The sequence below is a fragment of the Pyrus communis genome, chromosome 16 (genome assembly GCF_963583255.1).
Source record: "Pyrus communis chromosome 16, drPyrComm1.1, whole genome shotgun sequence".
Lineage (NCBI taxonomy): Eukaryota > Viridiplantae > Streptophyta > Magnoliopsida > Rosales > Rosaceae > Pyrus > Pyrus communis.
In genome coordinates this window covers 15,470,395-15,490,724 of record NC_084818.1, presented here as the reverse complement: position 1 = coordinate 15,490,724, position 20,330 = coordinate 15,470,395, and the positions used below count along the sequence as shown (strand labels likewise).

General features: G+C 40.5%; 2 protein-coding genes across 2 annotated transcripts; one reads left to right on the top strand and one right to left on the bottom strand.

Moving 5' to 3' along the window:
- Positions 1–645: 645 nt before the first annotated feature.
- On the bottom strand, positions 646–1,433 carry LOC137719878 (uncharacterized). The gene is made up of 2 exons (XM_068458874.1): positions 1,320–1,433; positions 646–1,173 (listed from the first exon to the last, which is right to left on the bottom strand). Exons 1-2 carry the CDS (start codon positions 1,431–1,433, stop codon positions 646–648), a joined length of 642 nt encoding a protein of 213 aa, XP_068314975.1.
- Positions 1,434–19,613: 18,180 nt separating this feature from the next.
- On the top strand, positions 19,614–20,330 carry LOC137719877 (uncharacterized). Its single transcript, XM_068458873.1, has one exon. It carries the CDS (start codon positions 19,614–19,616, stop codon positions 20,328–20,330), a length of 717 nt encoding a protein of 238 aa, XP_068314974.1.

Genomic DNA, 20,330 nt, shown 5'->3' with positions numbered 1-20,330 from the left:
CCCAACGCTACTTTTAAACCAATTCTTGCTGCATCCTTTTCTTCTTCCTTAACTCACCCACTAATAGCCATTTAGTGATAACAATAAGTGAGAAGAAATGGTAAAACAATTGTAACTCCTTGGGTAGCCTTTATGCCAATTACTCACTCTTAATCCTCATCTTTAATTCCATTTCCTCTGATATTTGAATAGGTGTCAACTGGTTTGTTCTTGACTGCATCAGTTTTGGCTGCTAGATTTATTGGATTTATTGCTTTCAATGCTTTCTTGTCAGTTACAAATTGCTCAGCCTCTTGGGAACCTTTTAGTGTTAAAACGGCCATAAATTCTTCTAGAAAAATGATATTAACAATCCGCAAAATGCTCCCGAAAATAGACATCCGTAGCTTTCCAAGCATATGAGGCTCATTCTCTAATTCATTCTGAGCTGTCTGCAACTTGCTTCCAAAGTCAGCTGACCTGCACAGGCAGTTTTGACGAATTTGTTACTTAAAATTCCACTTGGGGTATTTTTCTTTTATTTGCTTGACAAATCCTACAAAACACAAAAACAAAGTAAATAGCTCAAAAATATAAGGAACTAACTAAGAAAAGACAAGTGAATTTGATATAAAATTTATATAAATATGAGCTTATCACCGTCTGCTAGGTAGTAGGCCCATCGTACTTATGTCCGTTGACCCAATACGTGACATTTGGTGCCCTTCCTTGCAAGACATCGTTGAACACTGGGGATTGGGCAAGGACATTAAGGTCATTTTGAGCTCCCGGAACCCCAAAAAAATGTGTGCCAAATCCATGTATCAAAAGATGTGGCCGCCTCCAAAATGATACTTTTTGCTCATTTTCTGTCCCCATAAGCAACTTACCATGCACTTGGACAGTTTTTCCAATCCAGTGCATACAGTTGATGCTTCCAATCATCCCAGGAAAACCTCGCATCTCGCCCTTCTTCAGAAGCCTTTGCAAGTCCATGTCAGTAGGTTTCCGGAGGTACTCTGCGATGTAGATAGATTCGATTGCTCGGCAAAACCTCATCAGGGACTCAAGAATGGTTGATTTCCCCATCCTCGCTATCTCATCCACTTGGTCTGCAGATGCTCCATATGAAAGCATCCGCAAGGCAGTAGTAATTTTTTGCTCAGGAAGGAGACCCATAGTACCAAAAGCATCCTTCTTTTGCACAAAGTAAAAATCATGGTTGCAAATAGCAATCATGATTTTGTTGAACAAATATCGTTCCATTCTAAAACGACATCTAAAGTACGCATCAGGGAATGCACTATTACAGACAAAATAATCGTCCAAGAGTTCCATACCTCGTCGTTGCCTGCTTCTATCAAGGTTTCCGGAATAGCTAGGCCTGCAGATCTGACCCACAGCTTGGATGACTCGACAAGAATATGAGGCTCTGCCCATTCTTGCTTCGTCATCTCTCCTTTTACGCTCGTCTTTTAGGCCACCTAGAGATTGAACATTCCTTCTGATTGGTTAAACAATTCTTCCTCTTGCTGATCGATTTCCCACATCATCCTTGAAGAAGAAGACATTGTAAAAAGGAAGCAGAAAATATGAATAATGATAGAGATCTTCAGAAAATTGGTGCGAGATTTCTGAGGATGGATGGTGTATTATATGGAGGATTCAGAAATGATTAGGTTGTAGATAATATCACGTGGCATGCCGTCATTCGTTAAAAATCTAATCGAAATCTGTCCTTAAAGATTGTAAACAGATTGTGACACGTGGCGCGATGTGATTGGTTAAAAATCTTATCAGAAATCTATTCTCAACGATTCTGAAAAGATACCAACACGTGGCACAACGACATTGGATAAAAATCTTATCGAAATCCATCACCAATAATTGTCTTTTCGGATAATGACACATGGCGCAACGAGAACGATTAAAAATCTTATCCGAAATTACAAATTAAATTATTTTGTATTATTTTATAAATAAATAAAATACTATTATTTTATTGCCTATTGCTAGGGCTATTCAAGTGTAGGGGTGGAGATGCAAAAGACAATTACTGTTCATTAAGGGTAATTACTGTTCACTGGGTGGATTAAATAATGAATAGCCTGGGGGCACCTTTCCCACGCTGGAACTGCTCTGAGGGGGAGCAATGTCGTACACGCTCAGCCTATCATTGTATATTTTTCTATGCAGGTTATCCGAGGAGATGGTGCAAGAGATAACATGGTAATAGAGAGTAAATTATATTTGTATTTTGAGTAACTATGATTTTGTAGTTGACTCACATGTTAAATAAAATCGAATTTTGGTGTTTTAAAATAAATTATATTTCGGCCTTCCATAGTATTTCTCCTTCGCACAATGTTTTAAAATAAATTATATTTTAACTCTGTTTCAATTTACTTACGCTTGAATATCGGTATTTTTTACCGATCCTCGAGTTTGTGACGTGACATTGCATTTGGTTTCAGCCACACAACGTCTCGCTCTTTATGGGCCGAATATACGTGGTATGCACAAAGGCTAATTTTGGCCCATTATATTTGAGTCTCTATATGTAGAGACCCACATTGGGCTTGTTTTTCAAGATATATGTGAGAGGAGGGGAGAGGGGAGAAAAAAAGGAAAGGGAGAGAATTCTCATTCATATATAATAGAGTAGTGCTACGTCTATATTTATCATTTACTTGTACCATCATTTAGATCATCCTTTTAATAAAAGCAAAATCTGTCAGCTCATGTAAGTACAAATAATGATACAACTGTCGGTAAAAATATCATTTGCGAGGAACAAACCACAAGCGATGGGTTGGCATTGACCTCTGGGTAGCTATACTCTATACTCCATAGGGCACGGATCATGCAGTTGTAGGAGGTGATTAGGCAGAAAAATCGAAAAGTAAGAATCCATGATATTATTACCAAAGTAACCCTGAAACTGCCCCACATCACAATTTGAGTGCGGAGGCATTTTGGTCAGTTCGATGGAGATTGTTACACGAACCGAAAGATTCGAGGGAGAACCGGTGGGAACATGTATCAAGATTCGAGAGAGTGATGTATCATATAGTATGGTGATGATGGGCCACGCATCTGACAGAGTGATGTATTATATAGTATGGTTATCCCAACAGATGAGGATAATGACAAATGAATAGTGCAACATGTATCAATGTAATTATTCACATGTGCATCCCCTCAATCAAAAGATTTTTTTATTGAGATTTTTTAAGCTATCTATACATTCCATTTTACTTTTTATACATTCTTTGATAATTTCATTCCGTTGATCTTCTTCAATTCATCTTATCCGAAGGTCGAAATTAAAAAAAAGTGTGAGAAGTAAAATAGGATGTGTGTATATCATACCCCCTTTTCAAAGGGTCAAGGACCAACACGACTTTGCAAAGGGTCAAGAACCAACACAACACAACACAATTACTTAGGTGCCTTTGGTTTTTAGGAAACTCGCTTTAGGAGATCATTTACTTCCTCATGGTATAAAACATTAATTACTTATTTTGTGACCAAGCTATTATCATTGACAATTGAAAATGTCCATATAACCCCAAAAGCTGATATATTTCCTTTTTACTTTCTCCTCATTTCCATTTACCACACATGGAAATTATTTCACATCAATTCATTTCCGTACATCTATTCATTTTCATGTACTAAATGTAGCCTAATTAGTAAAAAAAAAAAAAGATTTTAAAACACTATTTTTCTCCGCCTTCACGTATGATGCAAATTTTTTACCCTTAAATCCAATAAACTAAAGAAGATGTTGGAAATAGAGAAAAAGAATGTGTAGAACTCTTTTCGCTCATCCCAAAATAATTGAACAAGGAAAAAAATAAGACTCCGTCACAATTTACAAGATAATTATAAAAAGGTTTTTTAGCCAAAATGGTCTCTAATCTTTGCATAACACATCATTTTGGTCTTTGAGATTGAAAATTAATAGAAATGGTCACTGAAATTGTCCACGATCCATTATTGTGGTCATTCCATTAAAAACTCCGTTAAATGTCCTAAAGCTCTTGGCCGGAAGTTTGAGCAATTTTCAAAACTTCGTAACTCAATCGTTTCTTAACCAAATTTGACCCATAATATATCAAAATAAAGATAGGAAAGTATAGAACAAGATTATACCTATTTGGAAGCCCAATGGTTGCCCGAGATGGCCGGAAAATAGCCTGAAAGGTGACTAGTCTGCTGAAAAACTGGAAAACTCGTTGGAAATTGGGTAAATTTTAAACGTTCATAACTTCTTCAATATTCAACAAAATCAAGTGATTCGAAAATAAAAATCATACTTCTCGACGAGAAAAAAAGAATGGTATCTTTCTTAATGGCTAACTCGCCCTATTTTGGTCGTAAAACAGCTCCAAAGTGGCTGTCTTGGTCTTGAGTTAGCTACTTTTGAGCTGTTTTCCTGCCAAACCACGATTAGTTAGCCATCAAGAAAGGTACAATTCTCTTTGTCTCATCGAGAAGTATGATTTTTGTTTTTGAATCACTTAATTTCGTTGAGTATTAAAGAAGTTATGAACGTTTAAAATTTACCCGGTTTCCAACGGACCAGTCACCTTTCAGGCTATTTTCCGGCCATCTCCGGCAACCATTGGGCTTCCAAATAGGTATAATCTTGTTCTACACTTTCCTATCTTCATTTTGAAATATTATGAGTCGAATTTAGTTAAGAAACGATTGAATTACGAAGCTTTGAAAATTACCCAAACTTCCGACCAAGAGCTCCGAGACACTTAACGGAGTTTTTAACGGAATGACCAAATGGATGGTAGACAATTTCAGGGACCATTTTTATTGATTTTCAATCTCTGGGACCAAAAAGATGTGTTATGCAAATCTCAAGAATCATTTTGGCTAAAAAACCTTGTACAAATAGGAAAAGAGATAGAGTTACAATTTTATGTACATTGTATAATATTAATATTTTTCTAAAGTGAATTTAATTTCTAAAGAATCCCATGAACCCTCTAAAGCAAATTTACAAAATCACATATCACGAACTAAAAGAAAAAAACTCAGAGTGTACAAATTAAAATCAAACCCATCTCCTTTAATTTCGACATGAAAATTTCCAATTAATTAATTTAACTTTGAATTATATCTAGGGGTTGAAGAAGTTGTCGCCACAGTGGCATTTCCAAACCAGAGGCTTGTAATTGGAGTACTTGTTGGTACCTGGATGAGATGGGTCAAAGAACATCATGGACATGGTTCGGGTCATGCCCGGTTCGATCTGCCGGTCGTGGCTGGGCATTGTGGGCACTTGAATCGCCATGCATGGGTGGCACTCGTTGCACTTGTTGTGGCAGCTTGGTGGTTTGGATCCTAGCCTGGTTTTCTCCTCAAATAACATTCCCTGCACAATAATTTGCACAACATTAATTAAATAGTTATTAATTAAGTATGACTTTATTTTGTTTCAATTCAAATTAATATCAAAATAAAATATTATTTGATAACTATTTCGTTTTCAATTTTTTCTTTCGTAACCGAAATGAAAACTAAAAATTTTGTCGGTTTTCAAACAAATGAAAAGTGAAACAGTATTCAAACGGGCCAAAGTTAACTGAAGGGTAAATATTTATGCTTACCGGAAGAGAAGGCAGATGAGTAGTAAAACAAGAGGCGGCTGGAATTGAAGAGATAAGAAAATGCAGAAGCATGATGGCTCTGGGGACTTTGAAAAGAAGATAAAGGGAGTAATTATTCATGGTAGTTAAAATAAGTTATGCATATCATGTCACCATGAAGTCATCACCCAGATTAGAACCCTAGCTTCCAGGAATACAATATAATGTTGAATTCCCACTAGCTAATTTCTGAGAAATTAACTTCCAACACAACACGCAAATGAGAGAGAGAGGGAGAGAGGGAGAGAGGGAGGTTTTTGGTTAAATTTGTGATGGGGGTGGATAAAAGGAACGAGCAGGAGGTGAATAAATGGGGGGTGGTGGTGGAGGTCAGTTATGGGGGGTTCTGACCACAATGTGTGTGTGTGAGAGAGAGAGAGAGAGAGAGAGAGAGAGAGAGAGAAAGGCGCAGAGGCGAGGCAGAGTAGTGAAAGGAACAATACGAAAAAGGAAAACAAACTTGGGAGAATCAACATTAGAATCAAGGACCCTTTATTTACTGTGGTATCAGGTCTAACTGGTTTTATCTGCAGCTGGGAAGTGAGTAGGAGTGACTTGCAGTAAATACAAACTAGGGTTGTGGGTTAAAAACAAAAAGAAAAGAGGCTACTTATACCAGTTACATTGAACATTTAATGAGGTTTGACTGGTGTTAAAACTCAGCTGGGTGAGGTTCATAAGAGGAACTCCAACGTTACTTATTGTCTTGAAGATAGACAACTCAATTCACTCTCTTCCCTTCCCAAAACACTCTAGTCCACTCAGGCAATTAGATCCAAGGCGAGCTTTATAGAGAAGTCAGACAATAATCGTCTAATCCAACGCCCTGCTTAAATGACGTAGAGTTGACATCATCATGACGTTATCCACAATTTAAAATATTAAAAATTATAGAAATTATAAATAAAATAAAATAAATAATAAAAAATAACAAAACTGATTAAAAATAAGGTTCTTTAGATATAGACCCTTAGAACATTTATTTTATAGGCAAAAACTCACCTAGTTATAAACTTCCAAATAAAACCCAAATTTGAAAATGACTGCTAAGTAGAAAAGTAATTGACCTATTATTACAAGATAATTACAATTTGTACCACAATATTCAAAATAAATTAATAAATTTAATTACTCACCTTAATTACAATGAATAAATAGTTATTACACATATTATTACCCCTAATATATATATATATATATGTGTGTGTGTGTGTGTGTGTGTGTGTGTGTGTGTGTGTGGATACAAATTTCCACCTTCTTCTTCTTGGACAAAATTTCACCTACGAAACAATTAACACTTTAGGTCAAGGCCAAGAGCTTCACACGCCCATGATGAATGGGGGGTGGGGCTTTGGTCGAAGAACCTCTGATGCCAAGGTTAGAATTTTGAGGAAAAAATGTTGGGAGAATTTAGAGAATTTTGCAAGAGTTGAACTTGTGTGACTCACAATTCATTAGCTAATTAATGAATTAATTGAGTAATAAATCAATTAATTAGCCAATTAATATAATTTGAAATAAATAATTTGGGACTTACCTTGTGGGGAGGATTTGATGAGGATGGATGAAATAGGTTTTGAATAATTACCTATTTTGATCACTTTTGACCTTGATTGAATTGTGATTATCCGCTGCTTGCGCTAGAAGCTTCGGTATGCCTCGAGGGTAATTTTGTCTTTTTCATCCAAGAATCCACGTGTCTCCTGCGTAATTTTCTTGATTATTTTTTACTCCGCAATATACACACGTTCAAATGTATATAGTACTACCATAAGCTCTCTCTCTTTCTCCCCGTCTCTCTCTCTATGTATATATGTTCACACACACACACGTACACACATATGCACAGCACTGGATATATGTTCAAACATATTATACTAATTAATCTACCTATATGTAAATTTATGATGAGCAACTAACATATATTTTGTAGGTAAATTAATGTTGAATCAAATAACATTCTTTTTTGGCACATATTATTATTATTATAAGATATATGTACAAATAATAGGTAAATTAATTTTGAATCAAATAAAATTTCTTTATTTTGTAAGTAAATTAATTTTGAATCAAATAACATTCTTAATTATGTAGATATTTTATTTTGTATGTATCATATATTGGGCACATTTTATTATTATATGTACAAATAATAGGTCAACTAGTATTGAATAAAAAAAAATATTATTTTTTGTGTAGGTACATTATTTTGCATGTATTTTGCATTTAGGTTTGCTTTATTATATAGGTAAATTATTTTTCTTTTTTTAAGCATCTAACATTTTTAATTTTGAATAGTAGGTGCACTGAATCAAAAAACATTTTTTTTTGTTGGTAAATTATTTCGCATGAATTTTTACGATAGCATACATGTTTTTCTTGTTATATGTGTGTGTGTGTGTGTGAAATAATTTACCTACATTGACTAAACTAAGCATGTATTATTACATATATTAGGCATGTTTTATTGTTATTATATATTAGGCAATAAATTTATTATTTTTTTATTTTTGTAAAATCATTAAATCTTCCTTACAATCCGTGACACACCCCGACCGAGATCAGGGCGTGCTGGCCGTCACACGAAGGTGACGTAACCATGTGCACGTGCGGAAGCTAATAAGATAGTAGTATAAAAAGTATGAGTAATTAAAACTAGCATGCAAAGTACTAAAACCGTAAGTGAGATACAAATTCAGAGCAAGACTACAGCAGTCCAAAAGAAAAGTTGCGACATAAGTACACCCAAAGGTGACTCTACGCTGGTGAGTATCTGTCAGAAAAGCCGGAAGAACCCTCTGGGAGACCACCGAAACTGCTAAGCAACTAGAACCTGGAGGGGCGCAAAAACAAAAAAGTGAGTGGGCAAAAACAAAGCTCTTTGAAAACCATTTAGCAAAATACATTCTAACCCCTCGCCGTAAAACCTGTATACTTCCCAGAAAATAAACATATATACGTATGTATATAAATGTGCCAAACATGCTCAAGGGTATGCCAATCATGCTCAAGATATGCCATGTCGAAACCTCATGAAGAAATGTAAGTACTCAAGTATAAAGCATGTCAATAACATGTAATCTGGCAGCCGGAGTCACCTAACGTGACCTGTACGGCTGCATATAGAGCTCAAATCTCGAAATCAATAACTGAACCTGCCCACGAGTCGGAACCACCTAAAGTGGTCTGTACGACAGGCCTGGGTGTAATACATATATACGCTCTAGTGCTACGATCACGTGAAGACTGTGCGAATAATCGCGGGTCACCTACGAGTCGGAACCACCTAAAGTGGTCTGTACGACAGGACTGTGCACCTAACTTGGATCCAAGCTGAGCGTGTGGTGCGGGAGGTGAACATCACGTGAAGGACTGTACCCTACTCTGGGCGGGAGCACTAACACGGGGGGTGCAGGTTATGAGCTCTCTAAGCATCTCAAACCACTACTGAAACGTAAACATGTATACCACTTACCTGGCACTTACCTGTGCGTCCACAGCACCAAATATGCATATGTATATGTATACCACTACTAATGTATGCAATGATGCATAAACGATAATAATATGGTGCAGGGCATAAAACACTTAACCCTTTTTAAACAATTTCTGGGAAAATAAATGTATATAGGTATATACGGAAAACAAAAGCCCACTTACTGGTAAGTGGAAGGGTCATAGCCCCCCTGCCTCGAGTGCGAACGCTCGTCCTCGGGGTACGTGTCACCTATATGCGAAACAACTATAAAAACGTTAACTTTAAAGCACATAACCTAACTTTCGTAATAACTTCTCATACATTGCTCAAAATGGACAAATGAATATACCAACGTGCTCTACACCACCTCAGGATCACAACCATATTTTTAGAAAAAATTTCCTCCGCCGCATGCGCCCCCACGCGCAGGCACGTACGGCGCACACGGACGGCGTCAACTGACGCCGTGAGGAATATTCCGTTAGTTCTAACGGATTCCGTCAACGGCGTCAGGAATATTCCGTCAAATTTGACGGAATATTCCGTCACCTTCTCCGTTCAATCTCCGGTGCCGTCGCCGGCGCCGGAAAACTGGAAAACCTGCAACTTACGTTTTCTCACTCGTTTCTCAATCGTTTTTCACGAATTTAACACCAAAATGAAGCCCTAGACTAGAAGAACACGCCCAAACAAGTTTTAAGGGCTAAAATATACGAAAACTTACATGTCACCAACCTCCAAAACCGGTCAAGTTCGAACAGGGCGATCCCGACGTCGAAACACTTCCAACGAAGCACTCCGAGGCTCCTTGGGACCTCACTAAGACACATATGAGCTTCAAAAATCCAAAAACATGCTAAATCAATGTTTGCATGAATAGTACTCAATTCGGAAAACCTCGAATCGACGTGAAAATCGTGGTTTCCTCACCTGAAAATGGTACGTCTGTGTTCCTCTCAGTCTCACGAGTTTGAAGGTGCAATTGATCCCTTCGATCTGTGATGATTTATGTGAGTTGTGTGTGTGTCCGTACGTTGAAGGAAGAAGAAGAAGAAAGATAGATGACTCAGGAGAGAGAGAGAGACAGGGAAAGGGACAGGGAGAAGTGGAGTGTGTGGCTGGGTGTGTGTGGTTCCAAACATGCCAACGAGGCACACAAACAACCAAGACAACATAACGAAAACAACTAGGGGTAGAATTGTAATTTCACACGTACGTTTTAATAATCCCGGGACGGGATGTCACAATTCGTATAGAATTAATTGTGTATATCAAACATTCAAATAGGGGTATTTTAGGCATCAAAATTTTTTAAATGTGTAAAGTCTAATTTAATTAATGAATGAATGATATTATTCTCATCCCAATGTCTTATCTTTCCACCCACCTTTTAATGAACTTTTTAATTACAAATTTGTCCATTTACAAAAAGACTGATAAGGACATTAATTATTTTGTTTTGCTTAATTTTAAAAAAAAAAAAAAAAAAAAAGGTTGGGCATGGGAGACAATTTGTCTACCTTAAACCCTAACTCATATATTTTCATCTCCTTTCATTCAAAGAAAGTAAACAAATAGCGATGGACTTAAAAGATGACTTTTTTATTGAACATGCCGGTGGAAGATGACGCTTCTAGGGAAGAGGTAGAAGATTATGTATCCATTGAAAAGGTAGAAGAATAATTTATGTGTAGGTCATTTGAATTTGTCCATCGTATTTTTAAATTTGTCGTTGCCGAATTCTTTTGAATTTGAATACCTCTATCGTTTCCATTTGAATTTGCAGATCTTAGTGGTTTTCATTTACATATTATTTGTTATATTTTTTAAGAGACAATTTTATAATTTCATATGTACGTATTTATTCAAGGTTATTTTGGGAATAATAGTGTGTGGGAAAATAGCATTTTAATTTTTTAACTTTTTAAGGTGGGTGGGATTATAACGTGGGTGGGAAAATAAGACAATGGGGTGGCTCTTGTAGCTCTCTTAATAAATTTGCTGATTTGGAATCTAGTCAATGGGTTTTACTAGAGTAAAAAGCTTATGTCGGGTTTTATGTGGAGAAAATTAATCTTTAGGGGCCAAAGTCATATTTTCAGTTAAAAATATAAAAAATTATAATTTTTTCTATAAATCCTTAACCATGTTCTTTGTCACATCCCACCCCGGGCCTCCACTGCATCCCGGGCTCGACTTCGCCGTAGCACGATATTGTCCGCTTTGGGCCCCTACCACACCCTCACGGTTTTGTTTCTGGGAACTCACAGGAGAACTTCCCAGTGGGTCACCCATCATGGGAGTGCTTTCGCGCGTTACTCGCTTAACTTCCGAGTTCTCATGGAACCCGAAGCCAGTGAGCTCCCAAAAGGCCTTGTGCTAGGTAGAGATGGGAATTCTAGCAGCAGAGTTCCGTATCAACGAGAATTCGTGGTACTTTTCAGTACAAATGTCTTCTTATGATGGTATAATCATTATCTTACCTTACTGTACTATACCTATGCTCTGTATCACACGTGAAATGGGTTCATACCCGCTCACCGAGCACTCGTGTATTTAGGCACTTTCAAATTTTTATTTATTCACATTTTATAGATTATCACACTTTATGGCTTCGTCACCTTCCAGGTGTTGGCCAGCACGGCTCAATTCGGGGTCTTAATGGACATTCTAAGTCGGGGTATGTCATTCTTCCACTTTACACTACATTTTAATATTTTCAAATACTTTCAACCAATATTTCATTATTATCCGAAATTAAAAATAAGTTATTTTTTATTATTTTATAAAAATAAAAAATACTAATATTTTAATACGAATTGCTTGGGCTATTCAATTTAGGGGTGGAGATGCACTTAAGCAATTACTATTCATTCCAGGCAGTTATTGTTCATTTAAGGGGATTGAGTTGCCTATTACCCAAAAGGGCCTTTCTACATTGGAAGTGCTCTAAAAGAGAAACACTCATGTATCATGTACCGTGGTCGTTCAAGTGTTATAATATGAGTGAACGATAGAGCTTATATTTCTAGTATGAAAGAATGATGAATGTCAATGTATGAAAGAATGAATTAGTAATACCACGAAGCAGTCTCCATTTTTTTTTTAATTTTTTATTTTATTACAAATAGTATTATTAATCTAAGTTGTACTAAAAGATAAAATGAATTTAAACTCGAAACATATTGAGCTAAAGTTAAATACTCTAATCACCGGGGCAATTCAATGCACTACCTGTATAGAAGTTTTTATGTTCACTATGATTATGTCTGCAGAATGACTCATGAATGTGAATTTTAATCAAAACCTTTAATATTTATAAGGTCTTTTACCCAAAATGGTCCCTTTGGTCTCTAAGATTTAAAATTGATAAAAATGATCCGTGAGTTTGTCTACTGTAAATCATTTTGGTCCTTTAGTGAAAAATATCCGTTAAAGAAGATCAAAATGACAAAAATACCCTCAAATTTTGTTAAATTATTTTGGCAACATGATTGAGATTAAAGGGCATCGCAATATTCAGCATATCTCAATAGCACTCAACATGAAGTGTTGGCATTATTTAAAAGTGGTCTCAACATAACTCATAAAGAATTACTGCAACTTATTCAAACTCATAAAAAGTCGAACTAAAAAAACTAAACCCTAGCAATAACGAAAAGAACCCACTTATTGACATGACGAGTTGTCTGAGGAGACATAAATTAGCCACATCTAATAGGAGAATGACACATGGACTTTAAGCTCAATATGACAGTTTGGTTTTGCCCTTTGATGTCGTAAGTAGACCATAGGGTACTACAAGGGGCCTAATATCTACATGCCCTATAGGTATTGAGCCTTCAGGTTAGTTACGTATCAAGGAGCCTTCTGGGCCCATGATATGTCTTGCTACCACGGCATGCCAAGTCCAAGGTGGCAGGAAGCCAACTTTTCAAAGTCTTCACATGGGTGTCCAGCGCTACCACTGTTCTAAAAACCCCTGCCTAGCCACCTAGGCACTAGGCGACTGACCACTGCCTCGATTAACACCTAGATGTTTGAAAATTAAGAAAGGGCGCCTAGCCCTCCCAAACCCACCTAGGCTGCGACTCACTTAGGTAAAAAATATAGATAACTTTCATTTTGCATTTTTTTTTTAATAAATTGTAAGAGACTTGTTGAATACTTTAATGAGCACATATTATATGCTTGTTCCCCATGTTTTCATTATGTTCTAATGCTTCATAATATATGTGTCATTCTATTTTGTAGTTTATGATGAAATTATATATATTTTAAGTATAAACAGACACTTATTACATGAAATATAATCGATTTAGTTAAATCTGCCTAGTCCACCTAAGTGTCCGCATAGCCGCCTAGGTGCTAGGCCCCAGCTTGCCGTCTGACTAGTGCATAACGTCTTTTAGAACCTTAGGCGCTACTGAGCAATTATCAACTAGAGTCATCTGGGACCATTCGTAAGGTGCATGTAGAGACTTGTCTACATCACTCTAGTAGAACATAGCGGTTTGCTTAGTATGACATGCGCCCTCCCCTTCAGCTGCCTACGAGGGTTCACTCCTATAAATAGACAAGTCTAACAAGGAAATCAATAATCGCCGCTTATTGCTCAGAATTTTCTTTGTTATAGTTCCTTTGGCAGACACCATTTTATTTGAGTCAATAAGGCTAACGGTGTTTCTTGTTTAGTAAGTGGAGTTTGACAATTCAACTTTGGACGAAATTTGCATCCACACTGTCTTTGATGTCAACCACGAGGTGGACACCGCCATGAAAATAGAGAATACTGAAATAGCCAAGCACAACTCAAACTTCCATGACAACCAAGTCGTTAACTTGACATAACCCCTCATAACAATTTGCATGCATAGCTAGAGTTAGAAAATCAACCGAAGGTGATATGCTTAAAAGAAAAAAACAGAACTAGCTTGCGTGCTCGAAACAGTTGTTTTCTCTCCGTGGTGTGAGAGTGCTTGCTCCTTTGTGAGATCCGCCGTTGTGCGTGTGGATTGCAGGTTTGTCTTGATTGCGAGACTTGTGATTTTCTTGGTCTCTGCTTTTGTACCTCTATTTATGAAGGTTGTTGGCTGACTGTGAGTTTGGGTAGTCGATGGGTTGTGAGGATAGAGTTAGGGCAACGGTAAGGGGGTGGGGATTTGTCTAATCAGTTTGTTCTTCGTGTGGAGGGTTGGTGGGGTTGTTGTGTTAACCTGGTGGGGGATGTTAATTTCATCCAATTTGGGTTTGTGTGGGTAGGGTTAGGGTGAAGGTACGAATTTGGGGTTTTTCAAAGCTGGCAGATTTCTCTTCGAGGGTTGAGGGGTGTTGGTGAGGATCTGGTAGGGGGTATTAATTTCACTCAATTAGCTGGGGGGGTGGGGTAAGTTGAGTCTGAAAGGAGTACTTGGTGGGTGGGGAGTAATGGGGAAACTGCCAAGGGGTTGAAATGACCTTAAATATGATCTTGACTGGTTCATCGCAGCTGTGCAGATAGGTGGCCTTTCTCAACAAATCTGGCAGACCAGAGTTCATTATGGGCGACTGATAGCTTTTATAAGGGTATTAATGATGAGCTGCTTACTCGGCCGGTCGACAAAATGTTTCAGAAGGCAAACCGAGTGGGATATATGTGTTGTCTGAGGAAGTGTGCAGAAATTAAAGGGTACTCTGCGATTCAGACGGGGCGAGCTCGAAAGTTGGATTCCAACCGGATGGCGAATAGGGGGGTGGAGGAGCTAGTAATTCAACTGAATCAAACGCTGGAGTTATCGTCTATGGAGCAGGGAATCAAATTGGTTGGGAAAGTTCTCACGCAGAAACCAGTGAATAAATGGGGAGTCAGGAATATTCTTAGAGCAGCTTGGCAAGACTTGGGTGAGGTTGAAATAAAATGGGTAAGGGAGAATGTCTTTATCATATCGGCCAAGGATGAAAATGTAGCTACTAAAATCATTGAGCAGGTACCATGGGCAGTGATGAAAAAGGTATTCTCTGTGGTGAAGTGGCCGCCGGAGCTCGCTCTAAAGGAACTGGAACTGGATGCCGTTCCATTCTGGATTCAAATCAGGGGAATTCCTCTGGGTTTAGCTTCTGCAGATAATATCCATCGATTAACCAAAGAGGCTGGAAGGTTCTTAGCCATGGAGGATCCCGGCCTTGCTCGGGGATTTCTGCGGGTTCGAATCCTTGTGGATACGGAAAAGCCGTTATTCAAGGGATGTTGGATTCGGAGGGATTCTAACAGGGATACCTGGGTTGAATTTCAATATGAACGGCTACAGGATTTCTACTACCGGTGTGGTCGGATAGGGCATATCAACACCGAGTGCACTGTTGAGGTGACTGGAGAAGGGGTAGTGGCGTATGGAGAGTGGTTAAAGGCGCCTCCGGTTAGGGATGTGGTTGCAGTTACGAAAGTGGAATGCGTGGGTAGGGGAGAACGCCGGCAGGTAGGTGCGGTGCGAAGACCTGGCAACGCGGTTATTCAGAATCAAGGCATTTTACGGAAGTCGATTGTGCAGGGACAGGAGAGTACACAATTAGTTGAGTCGGGGGGGCATCAACGATTCAGAGCACAGGTCCGAAGAAGTGGCGGAGAAGGATGCGGGTAGAGGGTGAGGACTCGTCGTCCAGTTCTAGTATGGAACGCACCAAAACAAGGGGGGAGGACAGTTGGAAAATAATCAAGGGGTCAATGAAGCTATGTCGGCCCAGGGTGAAGAACCAATGTGGGGGATCAAAAGGGGTGTGGAATCGCAGGATCTAATATTAACTCCAGGCTCACAGAAGAAACCCAGAGGCCTGGATATGGAGGAGAAATGCCAAGGCAGGGAGGCTGAGCTACGGAGGAGTTTAAAATCAAAGGAAGAGTGTCAAATGGTGGAACGTGAGGATTATACTGCGGGTGCAAATAAGGATGTAACAAGTGAGCAACAGGAGGGAAATGAGTTATCGGATGGGGGGTCGGATACTGCAAGGGGAAGGATGGTGGCAAGGAAGGCGGGCATGACAGCTCGGGGCGGTGGCAGCTGGCCTTCAACAGCCGCAGGCCAGCCATGAGTTATATCTTCTGGAACTGTCGTGGGCTAGGGTCGGACACGACAGTCAGGGCTCTTCATGGGCTAATTCGCAATAGGAGACCCTCTATGATTTTTTTATCTGAGACCAAGATGAAAGATCATAGAATTCGTGGGGTGAGGAGGCGTTTGGGCTACTCAAATGGTTTCGATGTATCGCCAAATGGAAGATCTGGAGGCCTGAGTTTGTGGTGGGAGGACAACCTGGAGGTTAACATTATATATTCGTCAAAGCATATCATTGATGCTGTTATGAGAGGTGATAGGCAAACCCACTGGAGTCGGCTTACGGGGGTGTACGGAACCCCGTATAGAAATGAGAAATCTGTGTTCTGGGATTGGATGGGTAATCACTTTACCCCCATGAATATCCCTTGGATTTGTGGCGGGGATTTTAATGAATATATTTGGGATCATGAGAAGTCTGGAGGTGTTGAGGTGTTGTATAATAGGCCCAGGTTCTTAGAAGAGTTTATGTCTTTCTCTCAGTTGTTGGACTTGGGCTTTCATGGGTCGGCCTTTACTTGGAGAGGATTGAGAAGAGGGGATTGGGTGGAGGAGCGCTTAGACCGGGTCCTTGCAAACGAACGGTGGCAGGAATGCTGGCCGAATTCTCATGTATTGCATGGAATGGACTTAGCCTCGGATCATTGCCCAATTGTCCTTAACTCGAGTCTTGAGGGGCCGAAAGGGAGGAAATTGTTCAGGTTTGAGGCTTACTGGGCGGCGGATGAGGAATGTAAGGAGCTGGTGAAAAGTTGCTGGGAAGGGCGGAAACATGGTAGTTCTGTGAATAGATGGGTGAGGAAAATTAAAGAGTGCCGTGCTCGGCTAAGCAGATGGAACCAATCGAAATTCAAGGGGCGGAGCGGCAAAATCCAGGAGCTTATATCCCAGTTAGATACTCTTCAGCGTGATTGGGGTCCGAATTATGAAGAGATAAGAGAGAAATCTCGGCTGATTGATGAGCTAAGGCTTCAAGAGGAGAGCTATTGGTGCCAGCGGTCAAGGGTTAAATGGTTGAGGGAGGGGGATGCCAACACTAAGTTCTTTCACTCTTCTACCCTTCAGAGGCGTCGGAGAAACAAGGTGGTGAAGCTTAGGAATGAGAATGGAAGTTGGGTAGATCGCCCGTCTCAAGTCCGCCAATTGGTGGAAAATCACTTCACCTCGGTTTTTTGCTCGGCCGGGGATCGTGATTGGGGAGCGCTGTTGGATTGTTTGACTCCCTCGGTCTCTAATGAGATGAATGCGGCACTAATTGCGCCTGTGACAGAGGAGGAAATTAAGGAGGCAGCTTTGCAAATGGGCGGTTTAAAGGCTCCGGGCCCTGATGGCTTCCAGGGGATTTTTTATCAAACGTACTGGGAGATTGTGAGGGAGGATATTTTTGCTCTGGTCAGGGACTTGCTTCAGGATTCTGCGGGTACGGGGCATTTAAATCTAACCCATATTGTGTTGATTCCCAAAGTTCCAAACCCGGAATATGTGTCGCAATTTAGGCCTATCAGCTTGTGCAACTACTCGTACAAAATTCTTTCTAAGATTCTCGCCAACCAATTGAAGGTTTTATTACCATCAATTATCTATCAGTCTCAGAATGCTTTTGTGGCGGGCAGACAAATTCAGGACAGCATTGGTATCGCCCATGAGATGTTTCATTTTCTGAAAGGGAGGAAAGCAAGGAACAAGTTTGAGATGGGTATTAAGATGGATATGCAGAAGGCTTATGACCGGGTGGAATGGGATTTTTTGGATGCAGTTATGGAAAGAATGGGGTTCTGTAGTAGATGGAGATCGCTTATTAGTGGTTGCTTATCGTCTGTACATTTCACTGTTCTCCTAAATGGGCAGGCTGGGGCGTCTTTTGCTCCCTCTCGGGGTATCCATCAGGGGGATCCCCTTTCTCTTTATTTATTTATTCTGGTGGGGGAGGTTTTGTCCAAACTGATTCAAGGTGCGGTTGATCAGGGTCGTTTGGAGGGTGTCAAGATGGGCGGCTCGGGTCCTGTGATTTCTCACCTTTTCTTTGCTGATGATACTCTCTTGTTTCTGCGTGCTGATCAGAAAAACTGCCGTAATCTGAGACATTTGCTTGACAGTTTCTGTGTAGCTTCTGGGCAGAAGGTGAATTTAATGAAGTCTAGTGTTTTCTTTGGGGTAAATATGCCGACGGGGATCGCTGATCAGATGGGAAGGTCTCTTGGCATGAATGTGGTTAACAATCCGGGGACCTATTTGGGGGTTCCTGCTATTTGGGGTCGGTCGAAGCAGCGAGGTCTTGCTTATGTGAAGGGAAGAATTATGGAAAAGCTTCAAGGGTGGAAACAAAGCTCGCTATCCCGTGCCGGCAAAGAGGTTTTGATTAAGGTAGTAATCCAAGCTATTCCGGCGTATCCTATGAGTATCTTCAAATTCCCCGCAGTTGTTTGTAATGAGTTGGATGCGTTGGTGGCTGGATTTTGGTGGGGATGTAAGGAGGGAGTCCATAAGATTCATTGGGTTTCAAAGGAGGTTCTGGGTATTCCAAAAGATTTGGGAGGTTTAGGCTTCAGAAATTTTCAGGAATTTAATGATGCTCTGCTTGCAAAGCAGTGCTGGAGATTAATTACTGAACCAGAATCGTTATGGGCTCAGGTTATTAAGGCTCGGTACTTTCCCCATTGCTCGATATGGGACGCGAAGAAGGGTGGTCGGGCGTCGTGGGCGTGGAGTAGCCTTCTTTGTGGTAGGGACTTGATCAGGGAGGGTTCTCATTGGCAGATTATGGGGGGTCAGGAGGTTCGGGTGTGGCAGGACAGATGGCTGCAGTCCTTGGCCCTTGGACATCCGGTGCCGACTGGACCGGTCGCAGTTACTCCTGGCTTACGAGTTAGTGCACTTATTTGTCCGGAGGCGGGGCGGTGGAACCTTGGTTTTTTGCAGCCTGTCATTTTGGGGGAGGATATGCAGGCTATTGAGGAGAAGCCTTTGGGGGATCTAAGTCAGAAAGATCAGCTTGTCTGGGAGTTTAATAAGAACGGGTGTTACTCGGTCAAGTCGGGGTATAGATGGCTGCAAGATAGATCGCTGGAGTTGAGGGATACTCGTCGGCCTTCTGTTCGCGGGGTTCCCAGGGACTTATGGAAAGGTATCTGGAAGTTGGAGGTGCCTCCCAAGTTGCGGCATTTCTTGTGGCTCACTGTGCATGGGTGTCTTCCTACTCGGGATGCTCTTTTCCGCCGGAGATCCTCTCAGACCTCTACTTGCCCTATTTGTGGCTACCACGATGAAACCACGGAGCATATGCTCCTCCCCTGTTCATGGGTGTAACCCATATGGTTTGGAGGGGCGTTGGGTTACAAAGTGGATCGGCTTTCTCTCCCAGCTTGGGTGGACTGGATTCAGGCGGTCTTCTCTCCGAACATGTGCAGCACGGGCGATACGAAATGGAGGCGTTCTTACATTGTGTTCACGTGTTGGTGTATTTGGAAGGCCCCCTATGATTTCATGTTCAATGGGGTGCCCTTATGTCCTCCCAAAGTTTTGGCTGTGATCTCTGTGGCGGTGAGTTCTTTCTTTGGTACAAAGACAGCACTAGGGTGTAGAAATGTGGGCGAAGGGAGGAAGGAAAATCAGACTGTGCGGTGGTGTGCTCCGGTCCATCCTTTTGTGAAGATTAACGTGGATGCTAGCTGGTCCAAGGCCTCAAATTTGGGTTTTGTAGGGGTGATTGCGCAGGGACAGGACAGAAAAATGGTGGCTGCCGCGTGGTACGCTATCAAGGCTCCTTCGGCGGCTGCTGCGGAGGCCACCGCGTTGATGCATGGGTGCCAATTAGGTGCGGCCTTAGGAGTCAGGTATGTCATCTTGGAATCTGACTCCCTTGAAGCTATAAAATGTCTCTCTAGTTCGCTGTCTATGGGTAGTTGGGAGGCCTTTCCCGTGTTGGCTAGGGTTAAGCAATTGGGACGGGATTTTCTAGACTGCCAATGGTCGTGGGTGCCTAGAGTAGCTAATAGTGTGGCGCATGAGTTAGCGTCGGTTGATTTTCCGGAGATGGGTGATGTTGTTTGGGTCGATAGACCCCCATCTTCGTTGGTCTTTGTACTGAACAATGATGGGCTACCTTGTCCTCATTAA

Excerpts from the sequence above, each read along its gene's own strand:
- LOC137719878 (XM_068458874.1), bottom strand. The coding sequence starts at position 1,433 with ATGACGAAGCAAGAATGGGCAGAGCCTCATATTCTTGTCGAGTCATCC. Across the intron at positions 1,174-1,319 it reads TAGAAGCAGGCAACGACGAG|GATGCTTTTGGTACTATGGG; the intron begins GTATGGAACTCT and ends GTGCAAAAGAAG.
- LOC137719877 (XM_068458873.1), top strand. The coding sequence starts at position 19,614 with ATGTGCAGCACGGGCGATACGAAATGGAGGCGTTCTTACATTGTGTTC.